Consider the following 23,526-nt stretch of genomic DNA (forward strand, 5'->3'; position numbering starts at 1 on the left):
CTAAATGCTACAAATTTAAAACAAAATCAAAACTAAATATACCCAAGAATCAGTAGTACTGAAAGAGCCTAATGCTGCTGTCACGGTATGTAAAGCTTGTGGCTGTAGATTGGTAGATCCTGAACCATTGAACCTTCTTGTCTCACTGAGTGGATGTATCTTTACCAGCTATGTAATACTGACCATATGGTGAGACCAGAGAAACATGATAGGCTACATTGTTTAAAGCAACAAACTATTATTTGGGACATTGCTGTGAGGAGCTGTGTTGACTTTCCCAAAAATTTGTGTTGGTTTCAGTTGTTGACATGCCTCCCTTGCTTTTATGTAAAGTTAAACAGCATTATGTAATAGATTTTTTGTGATTTGTGTATTGATTTTTATCAGGGGAGCTAAGAGCACTGATTTTTGGTGCTGGAGTCTGGTAGAACTGGTTGTGAGAAGTTTGCTATTGCGACTTTTGTCTGGAGTTTCTTACATCTTACAAAACTCTGACTCATTTTGCTGACTTATGTAGAATAAATGAAAGAAATTATAAAATTATAAAGGAAACATCAGTGATGTCTTGGGAAATTTCATTTCAGAGGAATACAACATTGTTGAAAGGACCTTTCACTCTCCCTCAAGAAGCTGCATCTCATTTATCAAAATTCATGGCTTTAATGAAGATACTTGGAGCAACGGCATCAGAGCCACTGGATGTTTTCATTTGATAGACCAGAAAGCAGAAGGAATGTACTAGTAAACAGCATAAAGGGACAGCATTAAATCCCTGACAGTCTTTTAAAAAGCACTTTTTAAAACCTGTGTGTAACAGTTTGCAAGATGTGCATAGTCAGCAATGCAGTATTTTCATCTTATGAATTTTAATTAGTCTATTAGGTGACAGATGTGTATCTGTCTTCACTAATAATGAGTTTACTGTAGGAAATGTGTAGACCAGATGCACATTTTTCAGAATTCACAGGACTGAGGGCTTTTGATGCTAATTTTTTTCTGGTATTTTTTAAAAGGTCTAATTTTGTTGCCATTGAAACTGAGAGATTATATCAGTATATTAATTCAGTAGGAGCTGGCCCTTGCTCATGGATTTTTCAGTGTCACATCACACAGCAATTGATAATGAGGGAAAAGTCATATGACTCTATCATCCTTAGATATTTCAGGTGTTTGTGGCCTGTTAATAACCTAGACTGAGGGAGATGTCTATTAAAATTATTCTTTTGAATGAACTGTCAGAACTCATAACAGCACATGTGGCAAAATATTTACATTATGTTTTACTACTTTGACTTTTTTTTACACATTTCCCTGAACAGCAGTTGCTGATGGTGCACAATGCTAACCAAACAGAACAGATCTAATAGTGGTTTAGGGTAGGAGTTGTAAGGCTGCACAGCAGTGTAGTTACAAACATAATGTTTGAGCAGTGTGTTTCCCTGACACTTGTGGTGTGCTGCTTAGTCCTAGTGACAAAACATCATGTGTATGAATAAAATTGAACATGAAATCAGCTAAGGAGGCTCTCAGCCTTCCAACTGTCGTTTGCTGCTCCTGGAAAACCAGAGATTTTTTAAATAACTAAAAGTTGTTACTATATGGTCACCTGTTCAGCTGGACCATGATGAAGAAGCAAGTTTCTCTACCTTCCATTTTTACCACAATAGGTCAGGCCAAAGAAGATATGAAATGAAAAGATAAATTCTGTGCCTTCATGTGACTTCCCACAGCACAGGGGATCCTTCCAGAAGAAGACTGGCATGCATAAAAGGGGAACTTCTGTTTCTTTCTAGTTTCTGCCAAGTATTTGCTGATCCTCCTCTTCAGACATGAGATCAAGAAATTTACTCCTGGGTACAATCTCCTTTCCTCTGTGGAAGCATTGATCGCTTAATGCCTAAGACAACTTCTGCCTACCACTTGAGCACAGAATGAAGTTACCTTCTGCTGAGTTATGTAGCATGAAATAATGTGTTGTAATGACACTTTAGGGTAGTACCTTTCGCTAAACACTATTAAAATATACGCTTAATATTTTCTTTAAGGACATAACATCAAGCTACTACTCCAGAACTTTATGTTGTTCTATAAGTAATTAAATCGAAGGTTAAATCCACTGATACTCACCCTGCACCTGTCTGGCCCTTGTTTTGATAAGCAGCTTTGATTCCAAAGCAGGAAGATGTTGCCTTTCCTTTGAGCATCGAATATGGTCCCAAATCAGAGAATGGTTGGTGGGCTGGCTGCTCCCTCACACCTGCTGTTACCCAGCAGCTTTTCAGATACCACCATGGTGGGTCTACTCCTGTGCTCAGTCTTTAGTCCATTAATGGATTTGAGAACTATATCGATTACTTGTTTCAGATCAAATTAGTGTGAAAGCAAGCTTCTGTTTGTTAAATCCATAAAGTGAATGCCTACTTTCTAGGCCCACTCAGGCATTTTTACCTTTCAAATTCTTTAATATTTCCAGAAGGTTAAACAGTTGCTCTTTTCTTCTAGTGCGCTGCAATTTGAGAGATGGGGGTGGGGGCTGTTTGTGATCCCATTCTAAAGGCCTACAGTTCCCTTCAAGAAGCTGGGAGAAGTGAATTTGGTGGGTGTAATCTGCATTGTGTTGTGTGTACTGGTGAGACAAGTATTTTTTCAGGACCACAATTTTTGACTTAACATGGCATGTAGCTATAATGATTTTAAACATCGGATAGCCCCTATCAAACTGAATTCCTTATGATCCTCTGTGTCTGAATGCTCTGAACTTTGAAGTTTCTGATTGCAAATCCTTTACTGACATCAGACGTCCTTTGAGTTAAGTGGAGTTGTAACAGCTTATACCTTCTGCCTTCTAAAGTATTCACGTTATTCACATGCACCCTTTAGATTCTGATTTTCACATGGAAAACATGAGAAAAACTCCAAAGCAGTCAGTCATATTTTGCTGCTGATTTTTCCATAGGGTGTAGCTGTATGTGAGAAAATGTGACTGCATGCTGATATTCCTGTAGTTTCCAACTGCTTAAGTAAATAATTTGAAAGCTATTAGAAACTGGTAGATGTGGCCTGTTTAAAAAATTTCAGGCTATTGACGGTGTCCTGGACAGCATCTTTTTAGCAACAAAGTGTGTGTGTAGCACAGATTTCTTTGCAAATCCTAGGAACTGTGAAGTCCAACTTGTGATACAGTCAAGACAAAGTAACAAAATCCATTGTATTCTCTGTTCTGAGTTTTTCAAAGGTTGTTGGTATAAGAGAAAGAAAGATAATTTTGATGTATTCACCAAAGAAACAGTCAAGATTTCAGAGCAGACTGCAAGATGCACTAATCAAGCAAAACAAAATAACTAACATTATTGTATTTTGCTAGTTATTTGCTTGCAAAATGTTAAATTTTAGAATACTTGGGAAATTGTTTGCAAATATAGTAAACAGCTTGTGTAGGGGTAGAACTTTCTTCAGATCTAGACTGGCCTCATTTGAGTGATTTCCAGTGGAAGTTCACCATTTTTGATTATACTTCTTTGTGTTTCAGATTAGGCCATAGTTCTGGCTAACTTGAGCTGCACCTTAGCTGTAAAGTACACCTGTCTTTCTTTGGGTAGAGTTCTTCCCTGTGCAGATGATTGATAAGATAAACCCAGAAATTCTAGCCTAGAGAGTGCACTATGCAAGCCTCCTTTGCCAAGCCCCCTAGGTGTATGAATCTGTGAATGCTTGCAATGTGTGACACTATTAATCAGATAGCTCCTGAAATTGCTTTTAGTTGTTGTTTGACATACTGCATGGATGTTTCAAGGCATTAAACATAACTGACATGTTCTCACTTCCATGCTTTTTTTTTTTCTTCTTTTTCAGGCAGAGGGTTCCAGACTCCAAAGAGAACTGAGAGGATATTTAGCAGCCATTAAAGGTGATTTTGAAGCTTTATATCTTGCTTTCATAAAGTAGACTTTTTTTTTAAATTGTGACAAGTCAGCTTGTTTGAAGTATACAAAGACAAATATAAGTAAGATTCTCTTTAATCTGATGTTAGGGATTCTGCATCTTCAATGTCAACTCATGTATGTACAGTCTTGCATCCTTGAATGTCCTTTGTGTGCACCCTCTGCTGCCCAGATTCTCATGTTGCATGCATTTTCAGCAGCCACAGTCTACACACCTTGTTATTCAACTTTGCAAATGCTAGAATATTAAGTACCTCATGCAAGGCAAGGGATTGCTTGATCTCCACAACTGTAATATTTCCAGGTTGTTGCTAGTTGGATGACAAGCTTCCTCCAAAACCAAGCTCATTGTGATAATGTGATTTCTCATCTATTTCTGGCTACTTAATCCATTTTTTTAAAAGTTTAAAAGTCAAATGTGGTCACTCTTGATATTACATTAAAAATCTAAGTATCAGAAGTTCATTAAACAGTGCTTACATTTTGGAGATAGGTAAAGAGTCATTTAAGTCCTACTAGACATTTGTAAATCCAGCACACTCAAAAAAGCACTGTAAGTGAAATGTTCTCTTTCTCATGCCATCTGTCTTTGGAGGAGTTGAAGGCTAAAGGGAAGGGAATAAGAGTTGGTGACTGATTGAGAGACAGTAGCTTCTTGAAATAAATATAAATATATGATAAATATATATGTGTGAATATATTTTTAACCTGGCTCCAGTCCAGTAGGGAAAATTTTGCAAATGAGTATTAACATCCTTGGAAATTGCTGTCATAGTAACAGCTGTTCACAGGCAGGTAAGAGAGCTCTTTTTGATCTGAATTATAAAATGGGAAGTAAAGCAGTAGCTTACTGTCTTTGACCATCTATTCTTTTCTGGATGGGCTGCTCAAGGAAAATTCCATACCAGACAAATTTTCACTGATGTCTTTCTTTCTTAGAGGAAATTATAGTATCAGTCTTTTTTAGGGGAACACATTGAATGCTAATTTTGCTTTCTTAGTTTTCACTCTTCCCCACACACATAGTCTGGTGGTTATTCAGAAGCAGCAGGATGATGCTGTTGGCTAGATGTCTTACCTGTCACATAAACTGACTGTTTATATGCTGCCTTGATTTCTGTATTGGTGATAGCAACACTTCTCTCTGTTTCATCTTATTTTTCCATCCTTCTTTTCCTAGTATTCTAGACTCACAGTCCTTTTGCTCTTTTACTCTCTAATGGACTACTTTTTCACAAAGTTTTGTGTTTATCTTGGTGTAAAATTTTCTATTGTTTAAGTTTTTCCTTTTTAGCTATGCTTTTCTGTTTAGCATCTTTTTCTTGTTGCTGCCTTTAAGTAATTTGGATTGACTTTCTTACTCAGAATGAAAAGTGTTTGCTAGCACCTTATTATGTACATGTCTTAAAAAAGATCTAGTCAAAAGCTCTCATGAGAGCCTTAAAAATGTGAAAGCCAACAAGCCAGCAGTGGGCGTCCTTGGCACACGTATTGCCACACATTGATGCTGTGGAGTGAGCACACAACCCAAGACAGTAGAGCACAATACACAGCTCTGGCTGAGGCTTCCTCAAAGGTGACTAGGTCAATAGTGCCAAAGACCAGATTCTGGATGACTGAAGCACCGAAATTCTTTGAATGACTGTTATCATTAAAATATTTTTAAGGTATCTATGCACAAAAACATGGGAACCCCTGTATTTAGGCACTTGAGTGGGATTTTTGCACCAAAGATGTCAGAAGCTTGGTGTCATGCTGTCATCGGAGGTTCATTTTTCAGGAAAAAAGGTTAACCTTATATAATCATATATATTGGAACTATTGGAAAATAATGTACTTGACATCCTAATACTCTTGAATGTATGAGAGAAACAGTCATTTTTAAAGGGTTTTAGGATTTGAACTTCAGTAATAAGTTTCATTTTGCTGCATGAGTTCTGAATAACTTAATATTGCAAGTAGGAAGTACAAATCCAGGCATGATTTCATAGAATCATAGAATGGTTTGGGTTGGAAGAGACCTTATAGATTATCTAGTCCAAATCACCCTGCCATAGTCAGGGATGCCACTCACTAGACCAGGTTACTCAGAAGCCCCATCCAGTCTGACCTTGAACACTTCCAAGGATGGGGCATCCACTTCTTTGGGCTACCTGTTCCAGTGTCTTGCTACCCTCTGAGTAAAGAATTTCCTCCTAATATGTAATCTAAATCTCTCCTCTTTTGCTTTCAAACCATTAATTCCCCTTTGTCCTGCCACTGTCTACCTGTGTAAAAAGTTGCTATCCCTCATTTTCAACAAGCTCCCATTAAATACTGTCAGGCCAAAAGGAGATCTCCTCAGAGCCTTCTTATCTCCAGGCTGGACAATCCCAGCTCTCTCAGTCTGTCTCTGTAGGAGAGGTTCTCCATTTCTCTGAATATCTTTGTGGCCTTCTCTAGACCTGCTCTAACAGGTCCGCTTCTTTCTTGTGCTGTGGACTCCAGATGTAGACACAACACTCCAGGTGAGGATTTAAGCAAGGAGGGCAAGGCAGTTGAGCCTTATTATGACCCTCTGTACCTTCATTTTAATATACTTGACAATTTGAGGTTTAGCATCACACATTCTTAAAATAATTTTTGCTGTATTCAGACTCCTGCTTTTGTTCACTGATGCTTCTTAGTGTTAGCTGGACCTTAATCTTTCTTGTTGGTTATTCAGGGACATGGAGGAACCATGCCATAAAGCTGTTGAACTTGTAAATGGCTTTTATGTGTCATTTTATTTCACCTGCATGATAGTTTAATGTCTGCTGTGTATCAGTGATGTTTGTACTGATGAGACTTTGTGCTATCCCCCATAGCTGTAGTCATTTCATGCCTCAGTCTCATGTCTGTTCCAGTCTCCTTGGCAATATATATTTGGATTTTATATTCTATGATTTATTTTTAATCTTTTGAGCGCTGTGAGGGACTTGAACGGTTTTATGGGCCCATTGTTACAGAAAGCCTACATCAGTCACCTTTTCTCTATCCTGAGCTCTTTGCAAGTACCAGTGTAGATGGGGAAGAATAAACCTGGATCTTCATGCAGGTGTCAAGGTGACAGAGGTAAAAATTATTCCTGCAGGATGGAAAGAAAGCACCATATACTTCAGGTGGCTTAATGCAGTGATGAAGAGTAACTGGTGTAAGGAAGGCGAGGGAGATGTTTGAAGTCTGTAAGCAGTTCTGCTGCCTAGTTGTCAGTCTGTGGCTGACAGAACTGCACATATCCTTCAGACACAGAAATCTTAAAATCAGTCATGTAATTTCTTAAAAGCCATTAAACAATTGATCATCTTTCTGCAAAGTTTATTCATGAATAATGAAATTATTGAATTGTTCCAGTGGAAACTCAAATGGATTACTAGCAATAACAAATACAACCCTTATGGCAGGGCAGGTCATTTCCCTGAAGAACCACATAAGTAATGTTAAGAGCCAGATCAAGATGTCTCACCCCATCAGGAAAATGGAAATTTCTACATCATTCAGGCTAGATTACACTGCAAGGGAGTGAGGAGACTCCACAGTGTGTAAGTTCTACAACCAACATGCTGTTTCAGGTCTGTCTCATTCTCCCTGGGAGCTTGAGTACATTGGAACTGTGATGGTAAAGAGTCTCCTACCCTCCCCTGGTGGTGCTTGATGAGAATGTCTCTGCACTGTCACCCCCAGAATTCCTATCACAAGGAGGCCTCTAGGATTTTTTGAAGGCTTCAGGGACAGGGACTCTTTCCCATAGAAACAGGGATCATTTAATCTGAGAAGCTCAGTCTTCAGTTACTGGATTATTTAGGAACATTTTTCCTAGGTGATTCAAATATTTTGGCACTTTTACCTATTAAATAAAGGACCCAGTTACCAACAAGTAGTACTGAATGAAACAATTGATACTAAATATAAATTTCTAACTGTTCATCAGCAGTAAAAATTCTTTTCACATTTCTTAGTACTTTTCATATTTTTTGGTATTTTAATGACTTGCTTTTAACAATTTACCTTTCAAAACAGCCAAGAGAAAGAACAGTCTCTGAGACTGATACTAATCCTCTTCAGTTTAGTGTTGAATAACACATAAAAGGTATCAGTGTGCAAGAAATAATTCTATGTGAAAACCAGCCAAATAAAAAATCATTGAACACTGTAAGTTTATGTCCAGAAGCATGAAAAAGAATGGGAATTCACTGGATTGGTATTTACCTCTTCACTTATTTGGTGTATTGCAGTAAACCTGGTATAGTTGCAGTCAGAGGGAGTAGGATGGATGATCTTAACCTGGAAATTTCAGACTGAAGCCCCTGACCAAAAAATCCAAATACTTTACTGCCCACTTCCCTGACACTGCAGCCGGATTTTACCAATGTTTTTTACAGGAATGCGGTGGAATGGAGGATTATCCAATTCTCAGACCAGAAAAAAGTGTAAAAGTTGGTGCAGTTTTTGATATGACTCAAGCATGGCATATTAGGTGTATTTTACTTATTCTCTTAAGCAGATACATGCTTGAGTCCTGTAATACTTAAGAAAGTCTAGGAAAAGGTGCCAGCATGGTCTGTGACTGAGCTGAATGCAGGCTGCAGGAGGGATTATCTAGCAGCTGTGCTAGTCTGCCTGGCGCAGGAACCTCTGCCACAGGTTTACCACTCAGAGTGCTTAAGGGCAGAAGTTCAGGTATCAGAAAGGATCAAGTGTGAGCAGGAATGAACAAACCCTCCTGGTTTGTACATTCACCCTGATTGGAGAGAAGCAGCCTTCTTAAGCAAAGAGATACTCTGTTGGTTTTGCCTTACCTCTTGAGTTGATTAATTTGCAGTTACATTAAAGATTTTAAATGAGGCCTGCCTGAAAATATATGTGAAGATCATCTGTATTTTATTGTAATTTGGTATCTTCAAAAGAAAAAAAAACAAAACTTTTTTTTTCAGGGGAACACTTTCTTAGCTGCAGATACATCATCCTAAGAATTAACCATGAAGGGAACAAGGAAGAAATACATCTTAATTTTTGTGCTATCCTAACAGTCTAAGATAAGCTCAGTCACTAAAAGCCACCCCCAAGACAATTCCTGAAGAGATCAAATCTTCTGCTTTGGCTCAGTACCTTTTGATTTAAGGGTGAAAGTTTGTACCCTCTAAACACCAGTGTCTCCCTTGTACTTGTTCTTCCCCATTCCATTCTCTCTTTTGTACTCAAGGACTGAGAGCAGGCATGTACTTTCAGTTTTTTCAGTATCTGTTTTCCTATCCTATCTATTCCATAGACCACCATTTTCTTATTAGGAAGTGTGCATTCCTGCATTTATATTCCTGTCATTTTTACAGCATGTCTTTTGGGAGTGCATGGTGGAATACCAACTGACTAGATCAAGTCTGCTCTTCTACACATTCAGAGTTCCAAGTTAATTTTCCATTTCTACTTGTGAATGTTTCTTTGTGCAGAAAACAAAAATACTGATGTTATTCATTCACTGAGGAAGTTAATTTATTCTGTAATAGTTAGTCACTATATAGTAACTAATAAGTCACTGAATTCATTCACTGAGCAGTTAAATCTGAAGATCATACTTAAAGATATTTTCAAGACAGCAAACAGATTGTGACTAGAGAAAAAAATGTGCTTTAAAAAAAAGTTAATTCTAAGTAAGAAATTCAATTGTTGAGATTTTGCAAAGAAGCTGAAATAAAAGTTGTCATTTTAAAATTACTTATTCTGAACTCTTAGAAAGTTAGGTGAGATGAGTTTGGTTTCACTGGATTCAGAACCATATTCAGCATCTAATGGATTCATGCTGTATCAAAATGCAAACCCCAGTGCCTTCACTGACGGTGGTTTTTTGATTTATTTAGGTCAAACTGATCTCGCTGAAGATAGATTTAGGCCCTTTCTCATAGTATCATTGAAGCTATTTTACATTTAAACCAGCTCCTCTGTGTATTACAGAGTGATAACCATCAATAGTCCCTGTTCTTGTTCCACCTGTGGTAGCAAGATCTCCAAAAGTGACTGACCAGTTTGGCTTCACACAATCCTCTGCAGGCACCACCCTGTTGCAAACATAAATAAACACTGGGCTCTACAAACTTGTAAACCTACTGTATGACTGTACAAGATTCTTCATAAAACCATGTCCGCTATAGCACTCTCCCCAAGTTCAGGTACCTCTTTTGTAAATGTATCAGAGGGAACAGCATAGTGGGTACACATGTCTGAAAATAAAGATATTTAGCAACTATCTATTGCAGTTTGCACTTATATGTTCCTCTTTCCATCTAACTGCAGGAATGCAAGATGCCTCAAAGAAGCTTACAGAGTCTCTCCATGAAGTGTATGAGCCAGACTGGTACGGACGTGAAGATGTGAAAATGATTGGAGAGGTAAGATGTATGGAAAGAGGGAAGAAGTATTTTGGATGCAAATGGATTAATCTGAGCTGTTGAGGAGAAGTGTGCATCCAAAATTGACCTTAATCCTTCATGTCATGTTAAATCCTGTTTTCTCAGCATATAAATTATGGATCTTGCGAAATGCAGCTCCTGCTGGCCAGATGCAGCACTTGCAGTTTCTGTTGTATGAACTAGCTGATAAAAGCTCCCACTGAGATAACGTCAGTGTGAGCAGAATTGGTCCTGACAACACCTGACTGACAAGTTTGTACAAAGGTATCTTACATGCAATTTTACAGTCGGGATTCTCAGTTAAAAAGAATGTTAAAAATTATCAAATCTGCTTATCCTTTTGTGCTGTGTAACAACTTTGAGCCAGTTTAGTGGTACTAAACAGAATATCTTATGAGACACTCACCCCTCTCTGAGAATAATGCAGAATTTAAAGGAAAATTAGAATTCAGGACACTATTGATTTTTACTTTTTACCTTCCTCCAGTGATTAGAGAAGAACAGGTTTTTCTAGAAAACATGGGGGGCATTTAATTGGAGGTGCTCTGAATTGCCTGCTTAAAGAGCCTCATTTCTGGGGGAAGTCTGTCAGAAAATGTGATGGTGGTGACAAGAAAGTGCAAACGGTTGTCAATTAAGGGTTTAACCACCTGGCATTCAGTTTGCAAGGCCTCCTTGATAATATAATTAACAGTAAACCTGAATACAGAGCAGTGTACAGATTGCTTTTCTTCTCTATGGCTGCCTTCTCCTACCTTTCCCTGCTGCAAAGGTTTTTGATTTTAAAAGCACCCAACTTCCAAACTGCCTAATTTAAGATACATATTTTTTTGGTTGGTTGATTTAGGTTTTTTATACTGTTTTAGGTAAAACAGAGGAAAATCTTATGCTGCATCTTGCTGTGGCACCTTACATTTTATCTGTAGATTAGATTTTGCACTCAGAAATTTGTAGTTGAGAGTGAAAGGACCAAAATTCAGCTCTTAAGCTCTATTAAATGTAAAGATAAATTCTAGGTGTGTTTTCTTAATAAGAAACTCATGGGTAATGTTACAAAATCTCCTGATTTTTATCGGTACATAATCAAAAAGGTGTATTGATTAATGCATCAATTAGCGTGGCAAAAGCTCAGTTAGTACTTAACCTGGCCACTTCTGTAAAGGCTAATAAAAAGTGGTTTTATAAATACATTAATATCAAAAGAAAGATCAAGCAAAACTTCCATTCTTTATTGTACATGGTGGGGAATATAGTTACCAAAGATGAGGGAAAGGCTGGGGAACTTAACACCTTCTTTGCTTCAATTGTCAACAATAAAAAAGGTCTTCCTGAGGATAGATGGCCTCTTTAGCTAGTATACAGGGACAGGGAGCAGAATAGATCCCCTGTCATCCAGAAGGAAGCAGTTAGTGACCTGATGAACCACTTGGATGTTCAAAAGCCTGTGAGACCAGATGGGATCAACCTTAGAGTGGTGAGGAAGCTGTCAGAAGAGTTCACTAAGCTGCTTTTCATCATTTATCATCAGTCTTGGTTATTTGGGAGGTCTCAGATGACTGGAAGCTGGCCAGTGTGATGCTCATCCATAAGGACTGAAAGGAGGATCCAGGAAACTACAGGCCTGTCAGCCTGACTTTGGTGCCTGTCACAGTTATGGAACAATTAGTCTTGAGTGCAGTCACACTGGACCTGCAAGACAGCCTGGGGATAAGACCCAGCCCACATGAAATTAGGAGAGGCAGGTCCTGCCTAACCAACCTGATCTCCTCTTATGGCCAGGTGACCTGCCTGGTAGATGTGGGGAAGGCAGTGGATGTTGTCTACCTGGACTTCAGCAAAGTCTTTGACACCATCTCCCATGGAACAATCCTGGAAAATCTGGCAGCCCATGGATTGGACAGGGACCCTGGGGGTACTGATTGGCAGCAGCCTGAACATGAGCCAGCAGTGTGCCCACATGGCCAAGGCCAACGGCGTCCTGGCCTGCATCAGGAACAGTGAGGCCAGCAGAAAAAGAAAACTGATTCTTCCTTTGTCCTCAGTACTGGTGAGGCCACACCTTGACTGCTGTGTCCAGTTCTGGGCCCCTCAGTTTAAGAAGGATGTTGAGATGCTGGAGCATGTCCAGAGAAGGGCAACAAGGCTGGTGAAGGGTCTGGAACACAAGTCCTATGATGAGTGGCTGAGGGAGCTGGGGTTGTTTAGCCTGGAGAAAAGGAGAGTCAGGGGAGAGCGTATCACTGTCTACAACTGCCTCAAACGAAGTTATAACTAGGTGGGGCTGGTCCTACCAATTCTCCCAGGAAACCAGCAACAGGAAAGAGGACACAGCCTTAAACCGTAGCAGGGGAAGTTTAGGCTGGACATTAGGAAAATTTTTTCAGAGAAGGAGTGATTGGGCATTGGAATCACCTGCCCAAGGAGGTGGTGATGTCACCATCCCTGAAGGTGTTTAAGAAAAGACTGTATGTGGCACTTAGTGCCATGTTATAGTTGACAAGGTGGTGTTAGGTCATAGGAAAGACTTGATGGTCTCAAAGTCTTTTCCAACCTAGTTGATTCTGTGGTTCTGTAACTCTGTGATATCAGCCTAAAGTAAAAAACAATTATGTATCTGTTCAGTTTAAGATATAAATGATCATTCCAAAAAGGATACACTTAAAAGGCCCTATTCTGTATGGTAGGAAAGATGATGGCTTAAAGAATCCTTCAGCAATGTTTTTGAGTCCATTAGCTTTCAGAAAATCTCCATTTTAATTTGTTCAAAAGACATATCAGCAAGATACAAAGGTAAACACACAGTACTGGCAGTTGCTTGCTATAATCTGATGCTGTGGTGCTTTGTAGACCACTGTGATTAAATGCTGTGTTAATAAATGAGGTATTTCTTTTAAACATGTTTAATAGATTCTAATCATTCATTAGGGACTCTGTTAGAGTAGGAAATAAATGAACTGAAAGCTGGCATCACACAGCATTTATAATATACCGTGTAGTAGGTTATGATAAAACAAACACTTGGGAATAGTTTTCCAGACTTGTCAGTGAGGATAACAGCCCTGCAGAGCAGTGCTTACACCTATTAGCCTCCCTTCCATCAAAGGGAAGGATGTTAAGTGATTTTTGAAATGTGCAAAGAGAAGGGAAATCAGGATGTTTAACATGTGATAATGATTTGGTCAGTGGAGAACCCAGGTCCTCAAGCATTATATCTGTGCAACAGGATTTGTTTCTAATAAGGAATCTCACCCATTGAGTCCTTGTCACATGAGCTGCATTAATATGTTCTAAAAATCAGAAAGCAACACAGGTTTCTCCTGGTGACTACCCCAGAGCTCCAAAGAGGACTGGTGAAAAGCACTGTACCTTCAGGGCAGAGGAGGGTGGCAGGTGTGTGGATTTTATTTATTTTGCCAACTGATGTTGGGATGTTCCCTATCTGTCATTCTAATTCTCCAGCAGCACAAGGTAGAGTTCTTGTCTGCATCAGCCACTTCATCAAATGTACCTTGATGGCACAAAAAGAATGAGATGGGAAGACCTTTCCCTTTATTTTATTTTCTCTTCTATTTTTTTTGTTGTACTTCCTTTTTCTGTAAACAAGGTTCATCATCAGTGGACATACTTAGACACAAGAGCTAGGCCACATTCACATTCTGTGTTATTGACCCTCAGGGACCTGAAACCCTGAGGAACACCTTGAATCCATGCCATCCTAATTTTCACATAGCACTTACTATTTGAAATAATGAAAACACAAATTAGTTTAAAAGTTTAATCTTCGTTCATTGTGAATTAAATTTGCAATATCAAGGTATTCCTTTTCATTCACCTTATGTTTATGCTTTGATTTATTTCCATAAAGAACATTTTAAAACTTCAGAAAGATTAATCTTTGCCAATTTCATTTGTATTTCTCCTAGGTTTAGAGTGGCATTAAACTACTAAGTACATTTTTCTCCTTTCTACCTTTTCAGAAATGTGATGAACTTTGGGAAGACTTCCATCAAAAACTGGTGGATGGGTCATTGTTAACGCTGGATACATATCTAGGACAATTTCCTGATATCAAAGTAGAGTAATGATTTTCTATAAAGAACAAGTTTTAAAGTTCTGTTGAGTTGCAAAATAAATTGAAAATGAGATTACAAGCAAAAAAAAAAAAAAATGAAAAAGGGTGGGAGGTGGATGTCATGCTCTTCTCTAAGGTACAAGATACTGTCCTGTAAGTAAATTCCTAACATTAGGCAGGGCTGATTTTCCAAGTGAACAAAATATTTTCATGCAGTAGTACTTGGAGTAAATTAGCCTTTGTAGAGGCTCCTGTTTCTTTGGTATGAGATAATTTTAACCAACTTCAATAAGGACACATTAAATTCTTCAGCTGTTAAAATGCCGGACAAATTACATGAAAAGAAAGCTTTCTGTTACTGGATAGATGCACTCATGAGTCTTTGTTTTATCTAAGCCATGGTTCCTGTCTTTTAATTAGTTATAAAAAGATTTTGTAATACACATCACAAGAGAATGTTGTACAGATTTTAGCTACAGATGCTCATCTGATGTACAGTCCAGAGAGATGACTGCTAAACAAAATGGGTGAGGACAGAGAAGCAGTATAGGTGAGAGGTAGATACTTTTATATTTGAATACAACTGTATGGGCATAACTGGATTTTTTTTGTGGTGGTTTATAACTGAGCAGGTAAGACACAGTCATCCCCTTTGTAATTTATATCAAGGACTAAAAAAAAATTTAAAAATACCAGCATTAGTGATGTATAGTCTTAAACTCTCTTTTAAATCAAGCTGTGCTTATGCCCTCTCAGTATGTGAATTTTACATAAAATATATAGCTTTGTAAGGACTATATCAAAATGTATCTATATCTATATATTGAACTCCAGTATTTTAGGTGTATGTCAGCACAGTTATACAGAGAAGTATATTTTAGCATTTTTCCAGCTCTAGAAAAAATGCATTAATTGCTGAATTTTCACACTGTATGTAAGGGGGAAAGACAGTGTTACCATGAGTTTAACAGATTCACTGATTCTAGAGAATGTGACAAGTCTTATGTAAGACTTTTACCTCAACTCTAAGGCCTGTAAGCCCTACACCCATGAAAAAACTTTCCGAACTATCTGTAAAATGATTTCTTATTTAAAATAATGTGATTCATTTGTGCCATGTTTGATAATATTATTTGAAAATAATGTTTGATTAGTTTTTACCATTTCCATGTTCCTCCTACATAATATAATAATTCAGATATGAACAAAAGAGAAGGGAAAATAAAAATATGTCAAAAACTAAATTGGCAACACAAGTAAAATGGCTTTTTTAAAACTGCTCCTCATATTTACTTTCATTTCTACCCCTTACAGACTCGCATTGCAAAACGAAGCAGAAAGCTAGTGGACTACGACAGTGCAAGGCATCATCTAGAAGCCCTGCAGAGCTCAAAAAGAAAAGATGAGGGCAGAATCACCAAGGTAGCATAATCAGAAACATGCTGTCAGAAGACTTGGGGATATTGGGTGACATTTTTTTCTGTACAGAGACAGAGCACAAAATTTCCTTTTGCTCTCTTCGATATAATATCTCTAAGCATAAATGTGTACTGAATACTTTGGTTCATGTGGTAGGCGTACCCAGCATCTTTCACAAAGGAGTCCTGTTTGAGATCTAACTTGCTCTCTTGATGAGACTGAGGGGGACAGCAAATCCTGTACTGCCTTCCATGGTGTGGGACTGAGTAACATTCTTTTTTAATAAAAATTATGAGAGACCCACCAAGAAAACCATACAAAAATCATTTTGGTTTTGTTATGTCATAGTGATTTTAGAAGTCACCTGTATCATTTTGGTTTAGGCAGAAGAAGAATTTCAAAAAGCACAGAAAGTGTTTGAAGAGTTTAACACTGACTTGCAAGAAGAGTTGCCATCTCTGTGGTCACGGTAAGCCTAGAGAGATACTGTATGCAAGGCCTTAAATGGGGAGTAAGGAAAGGGAATCAGGGAATTTTAACAGAGCTGAAAGAAAATGGATTGTTGGGTTCTTGAAGATTCCATCTGTTTCCTTTTTGAAATAATGAAAGGAAAAATATATACAAGTGCTCCAAAAATATATATACTGTAAATGCACTTTTGCTTATTTCTTTCAATGTATACTGGCACTTGAGATTCATTACCATATCTTCATTCTGAGGTGAAAAAGTTTCCATTTTGTGAGTAAATAATTATGCTAGAGCACAGAGTAGTCTGTCATAATCTGGGTCTACTTATAGGTCATTTTTTATTACAACTACACCAGAAGACACATTTTATAGTTTTGCACTGATTATGTTGTGATGTTAAATGATTTGATGGCATAGGTCATTCAGTCAAGATGTTTAATCATGGATTGTGTTTATACAGAAAATGCAGACAATATGAATAGGAGAACAAAAGCAGTAGAAAAATAAGCATCTCATTAGTGTATTATGTTCTTTAACAATTGCCAGTCTGGAGTGGAAATGTGAAGTATCCTTTGTCTTCTCTGCCTTCTAAATTAAATCCTGCTAAATTTCAGACCAATAGAGGATTTTCCTGCTGTGTTTCTGCCTATTTCAGTGTAAACCTTCTTAGCACTTCAGGGTATTTGTTTTATGGGCCTACTAAAAGTAAAACTGCATATGAATGACTTAGAGTAAGGGCCCTTTTACTTCAGTAAATTTTGTATAAAAAAGCAACAGCTAGTCTCAGGGAAAAGTAGAATTTAATTTGAGCACTATGCATAATTTAGAAAGCAATTGCTTCCGCAGTCCTTTATTTTAGTTATTACAATTTTTCAGGACAGAAATTATCTACTGAGCTGACATTTTTCAGGCTTATTCTTATTCCAAAGATAATTTTTGTTAATAAAAGTTGGGAGAAATTATACATGAAAGTTTTAAATAGGAAAAAGAATAAAACAAAACCCTAGAAAAGAGCTTCCACTTTTGAAATGTACAAGAATGTAATCATTCACCCCAAATAAGCAGATTCTTGACTACACGCACAGAAATGTCTAGTCTATATTGAATTATTTTCTCTTATGTACATGTGCATATGTTTCAGAGCGGAGCTTGGGACACCCATGCCTGGGCTGTGCTGAGCTGTATACATTAAAGCTGACCCCAGACACAAGTGCATCAACTTGATTCTGTGATAAGATTTGGGCACAGGGACTCACAGGGCTGGAATGGTACCTTTCTCCTTTCAAGAAATGGTTGCGTGCTCTTTGGTGGGAGATGGATGCCCAGAGCATCTTATCTTCCCTGTGCTTGTGCTGCACTTGTGACCATCCTTTTCCACTCTTCTTTTAAAAAAGCCAGAGATATCTGATGTGAAGTAGTCTCAGCTTGGTTGACTGGACAGTGTGAAATACATTATCTTAACACTAACAAAAATAATCATGAGCAAACTAGTCTGAAATTTTGACATTTCATCATTTGCTTCGCTAAGAGTAATAGTCAAGAATGTTGCTTGTAGTCCAGAAAACAGTTAATCCCACACATATCTTTTATTCTCTTTTTCCTTTCTTTGTGCCATCCTTTGTAGACGAATTGGCTTCTATGTGAACACCTTCAAAAATGTATCCAGCCTTGAAGCCAAGTTTCACAAGGAAATAGCTTTAGTGAGTAAAACTGACTATCTCATGTATAATGGATTAAGATATGCATGACAGCTAAAAAATGTCTTATAGTAAAAATCTAACAGAGGCACACATGAGAATTTGCCATAGATCTGGATTTGTGGTATAATAATCATATTCATTTCTACTTGCCATATTTGTTCTCTCCTCAAGGAAGGAGGAGCCCTTACAATTTTGGATTGCAGTACACTATCAGTTGTAGCACTAAATTCACTTTCTATTTTGATAATTAGTGTTGCCCTAATTATTTTTGCTGTGCTAAGAATTGCTAAGCACCTCTTTGCTTTAATCAGTAGAAGAAAAAAGCATGTCAAACATTCCCTTCAAGTCTGTTATATGCATTGTCAGCAATGCAATATTTTATCTGTGACTGTTAGGCAAATCAAGTTGTTTCATTGAGGATCTTTTGAATGTACCTGGCTAAATAGTAATGTATTATCTATAGCAACCTTCAAATTGGAACCAAAATTTTTTTGGGAACTCACTTTAGTGATGCTCTGTGAAAATTTGGATTAGGCTTCTCAAGGGAAAACATGGATCTTCTTGGCTTCCCATGTTACTTTTTTTTTAAACTTAAATGACCTCTTTCATCAGAGCTCACATAGCACTCAATCACACTTATGAACTTGTTCTCTAGAAAATGGCTCAAGTTTTTGAAGAACTGTTACTATCTTTGATTCTATGGATTTTGATGGGTTTCTTTTTGGGCTTTTGCTATACGTGGCACTGAGAATTCTTGGTAGGTTTAATACTGTAAGATAAAGTTATCAATTTATCATTTGTCAGACCAGATTTATCATCTGTGTTTTTAATCATGACTATAGCTGTTCACATAAACTCAGGCAACTGGTTTGTTTTCACAGTTATGTCACAAACTATATGAAGTGATGACAAAGCTGGGGGATCAGCATGCAGACAAGGCCTTCACCATTCAAGGGGCACCAAGGTAAATTTATTGCCTTTTTAATGAATTGCATTGCTGTAGGCTTTGTGGGTTTCAGCATATAATCACCAACACCATGTGTAGTGATTTCTGCACAGCATGGTAACAGGCATTATTTTTTCAGGATAGTAGACGAAGGTGTCTGGGATGAAGTTCTCAACAGCAGTAAAGATGCAAATCTTCCTTCTTCACTGACTATTTTCCAAGAAAGTCCTTTCAAAAAAAAAAAAAAAAAAAGAACTAAGGCTGTTTCAATTTAGCCAAGTTTACTGTAGACTGTTACATCAATTTGCACCAACTAAGTGCACTAACTTAAGCTTTGCAGTAACCCTAAGCTCATTTATTCTTAGATGCTTAGTTTACAACTATGCTGCTAACTCTCATAATTTGTTTAAGGCCTTGAAATATTGAGAAATGTTTTTAGCTCCTATTATTAGATGAGAATCCCAGCCTTTGAATGCCAGCTTTTATCTCTTCTGCCTACGAGGAAAAGTAAAGACCTGAGGGTGCATCATAAAAGCAGAAAAGCTTAAATAAAGAGAATGCCATGAAATACCATATTTTTAAAGACTTTCAAGTGAAATCGTGTTTTAAAGCACAAAACCAAAGGATTAAAATCAGATGGTGCTTTCTTAAGGTCAGTGGAGGCCAGTACAGTATTTCTGGATTTTTTGCTTTCAACAAATATAGTCCCTCTTGTGTGCAGCCACCTGCTGCACATGCCACGTGCTAGGCTTCTGCCCACATCAACATTTTCCATCCAATGCCAGAAAATCAGTTTATAATGCAAAACCCAGATAATGTTGAGGCATAAATTAAAATTAAATTTGTTACTGCTGATTTGCCCCCAAGATGGAGGTGGATTAGCAGCAATTAAGACTGACCAAAGAACGTAATGTCTGCCTCAAAAATATGGCAGATACTCCTACATTTGTTTTAATCACACTTTAGAGGAATAAAGAATGAGATACTGAAGCTTCTGATATAATGCAAAATTCATTTTTTATTAATTTTTTCATTCTATTTTATAAGCACATCAGTAGAATTTGTATTTTAGATTATTTCAGTATAATCCATGATTGTATATTACATATTGCCTTTGGAGCTGTTAACTTTGGCCCATTTAGAATGGACTCACAAACTGGATTTGTAGAATACCTTTATGTGATGTAAAAGGATGTATTGCTGGAAGATTTCAAGCGCTTTTTGTAAACAAAAATTGATATTTTATCCACCTGTGTCCTTTAGACCATGTCCAACATGCACTTGCTTGTTCCCACTGAATTTTTCATTCCATCACTGAAAGAAAAAAGCAAAATTATTTTTGCTACAAATTACAGTGTGAACTCTTAAAAAGCTTTCTAAAAATCCATTTTTTCAGTTACTTTGTTACTGTCTTTTGCTGTACTCTTTGTACTTGTATGAAAATCTGGATAGATTTTTACTTCCCTTATTAGTGATGATACTCTAAAAGACTCACAAGTGGGTCTTGATGAGATAAAACAGCTTTCCATTTTAGACGTGTGAGAAGTTGATACTAGACAAGTACAGTATCTAATCTTTATTTTAAAGAATTGCATAAAAAGAAACATCTTAAAAACTTGTATGCTACAAACACTCTGTCCTGAAAGCAAATATTGTACCTGGGACATAAATTTCTTAATAACTGCTTGTTTTTTCTCTTTCAATATTTCCACAGAAAGAGGTGGTGAGTGTGAGCTAAGTTTGTCCTTCCAAAGAACAGTTTTTCTTGTGTTAGCATTAGGATCATGTTTATGCTGTGCTCTCAATCAGGTAGTGCTTCTGCTCTCCCTGAGGATGTGTAGGAGTCGCTCTTACCGAGTACTGTGCTTGTTGAGTACTGTAGTTCATAGCCTCCCTCACTGTAAGCTTTCAGCATATCTAGGTAGCTGAATATTTTCTCAGTGTTTGCACCAGGTCCTTTCATGAGAAGGGCAGATGCTTTCTACGACTTCATCAGATCTTTTCTTAGTATCAGCAGAGCTCTGTAGAAGTCACTAGACTGCTGCTTGGTTGTGATTGCTGATTTGTCCTTCTACATACTGATATCTTTATAATAATCTTGGCTATGTTTTGTTCTATTGAAACCTTTCTGAAGTTGCTGGGCTTTTAAAATTATTTGCATTATTCATTGTTATGCCTTCCTCTGGGTTTTTTTCATCTTTAGAGTCTTTTATTCCAAGAAACGTGTGAAATTAAGACAGTAAATCCATTTCACAGTTTATAGTAGTTATAAATTTATAAGTGAAATGGTATTTCAGATCCAGAATCTGAAAAAAATGCAGGTACTATGTTTTCTTCAAGCTACAATGATCAGGTAAACAAGTGTTCCAAAAATAAAGATTATTAAAACTTCCTTTGACACTGAATTTTAATGGTCTTTAACTGCAATTTTAGTTTTAGTCACTATTTAATGGCTTAGCTCATCTCCAGTGTGGACTGTTTTTTTGTGGTCACTGACATTACTTCATGGATGCAGTTCAACATCAGATTTTCAAAGTAATAAGTCAGCAAGATATGTATGTCCTTGCCATTCCTCTGCTTCTCTCTAGTGATTCAGGTCCACTCCGCTTTGCAAAAACACCGTCACCACCAGAGGAGGTCTCTCCCCTACCTAGCCCTACTGCTAGTCCCAATCATATGCTGGCACCAGCATCCCCAGCACCAGCCCGACCTAAGTCACCCACACAGGTAAGGAGACACCTGGCAGAGGGACCTGGCCTGTTGTGCAGTGAAAGATAGCTGAGATGATGTACATGGGAGATTGAGTAATGGCACTGGTTCTGTTGCAGTGTGTTCTGTTCATTGCTTGTTCATCCCTGTGTCACAACATTAATAGAAAATGGTTGTTATATTAGGGGAAAGAAGAAATATTTGGGTGCCTGGTGAATTGGTGGGACTTGTGGTGACAAAGCGAAACACTGCTTAAAAAGTTGCATTGTCTCTAGGGACCCATATACCAGCAGTGATAGTTTGAAAAGCCTGTTTCTGAAACCTTCCTGTGAATTTTTGTACACTATATATTTCTGCTCTTCTTTCATCTTCAAATTAATGCTTACCCTGGGAAAAATTAGCCAGTGAATATCACTGGTCTGGCCACTCTCTAAAACAATGAAAACTAAAGCTACCTGAAATACTGCTCTGCTAATTACTGATAATTACAGTCTTATCATTTTAAACATTAATGGGGAAGTTTGACACTGTTGTAATCAATGGAGTAATTTCTATTCTCAAAAATAAGAATTGGTTTCATTCATCACTTCCATCTGTAGCGTGAGTTGCATATGATACTTCATGTGTATATCAAAGACTTGTGTTGATGTTACAGATATTTTTGGAATTGGGATAGCTTCTGTACCGATTGCTGTTTCTATGCAGTCTGCATGTCAGAAGAAAATCAATTTTGTATCTTGCATGTGGCCATGCTTATTTTCCCTGGTCTCCCAAAATGTGACAACTCACTGCCTGAGTATTCACCTGGTAGGACTCAGCCTCACTGGTGCCAATGGTGTTATGTCACTATACTACCTGAGGATTTTTTTGTGGATTTATTTTCTTGGGTTTTTGATAGATTTAAAAATTATCCAATACTATTTGGTATTATTCCTAGCAATTAGTTCATCACAGTTACGTGAATCTCTGGAGAGCAGGAGGAATATAGTAAACTAAATACCTTTGAAGTGCTATAGTTCCCAGAGATGTGCTCTTAGCATTAAGCTCACTCTAAGGCTAGCAACAGGTGAGCAGATACAAAATCCCGAAGCTAAACACAAATGTACTTAAGAAGCCAAAAAGCTGCAGAGGTATTGTTTCTGTGCAGTATCACCCTTCCAGCTATGGGCTGCATAGAAGAGCTAGTGTCTTACATGGCGTGCCTGTCTCAGCAGAAAGAAAACAACCAAGAGTTGCTTTTGTATCAAATGTGAAACCTTGGGTTTTAATGACTTTGAAACATAGGGTTGTTCTGCTCTCTCCCATGTTTATTTCAAAGCATTTGGTGGTGAACAGCTAAACAGTTCCTTTCAATACATGGCTTATTCCCATGTACAAACATAAGCCAAAGTACAAATCTAAGACAATTTGTTTAGGCCTAGTTAAATATTTTCTTTTATCCCTGAAGTAGTCTTTGACATTTTTGCTGTCTGCCTAGCTGAGGAAAGGTCCGCCAGTCCCACCGCTGCCTAAACTCACACCCACAAAGGAGTTGCAACAGGAGAACATCATTAACTTATTTGACGACAACTTCGTCCCAGAAATCAATGTGACAACCCCATCACAGGTAAGCTTCAGTGAATTGTGTAGAAGTCCACCCATGTAATCACCCTAGATCACCCATTCTCCAAGATAATGCCCCTGGGGCTGATCTTCATTGGGGAGGGAAGAAGAAGGCACGGGTAGAAGGCAGAGGCACAATTACCACTTTCTGTAATCTTGAGTTACACATATAGTGTTCTGCCTTTGAATAGGTCACACATAATCACTCAAAAGGGCTAACATTGATAACATATTGAAAAAAAAGCAA

At 37.7% G+C, this 23,526-nt stretch overlaps 1 protein-coding gene across 1 annotated transcript in view; it reads left to right on the forward strand.

Annotated features, from left to right (window-relative positions):
* Window positions 1-23,526, forward strand: part of AMPH (amphiphysin) — a 123,135-nt gene that overhangs the window by 66,206 nt on the left and 33,403 nt on the right. The window contains exons 3-11 of the mRNA XM_058831922.1: window positions 3,853-3,907; window positions 10,248-10,342; window positions 14,341-14,436; window positions 15,750-15,857; window positions 16,238-16,323; window positions 17,947-18,022; window positions 18,904-18,986; window positions 21,557-21,695; window positions 23,155-23,283. Coding sequence (XP_058687905.1) covers window positions 3,853-3,907; window positions 10,248-10,342; window positions 14,341-14,436; window positions 15,750-15,857; window positions 16,238-16,323; window positions 17,947-18,022; window positions 18,904-18,986; window positions 21,557-21,695; window positions 23,155-23,283 — 867 coding nt within the window. The remainder of the gene's footprint in view (window positions 1-3,852; window positions 3,908-10,247; window positions 10,343-14,340; window positions 14,437-15,749; window positions 15,858-16,237; window positions 16,324-17,946; window positions 18,023-18,903; window positions 18,987-21,556; window positions 21,696-23,154; window positions 23,284-23,526) is intronic.

This window comes from Poecile atricapillus, chromosome 2, assembly GCF_030490865.1.
Source record: "Poecile atricapillus isolate bPoeAtr1 chromosome 2, bPoeAtr1.hap1, whole genome shotgun sequence".
In the NCBI taxonomy this organism is placed as follows: domain Eukaryota; kingdom Metazoa; phylum Chordata; class Aves; order Passeriformes; family Paridae; genus Poecile; species Poecile atricapillus.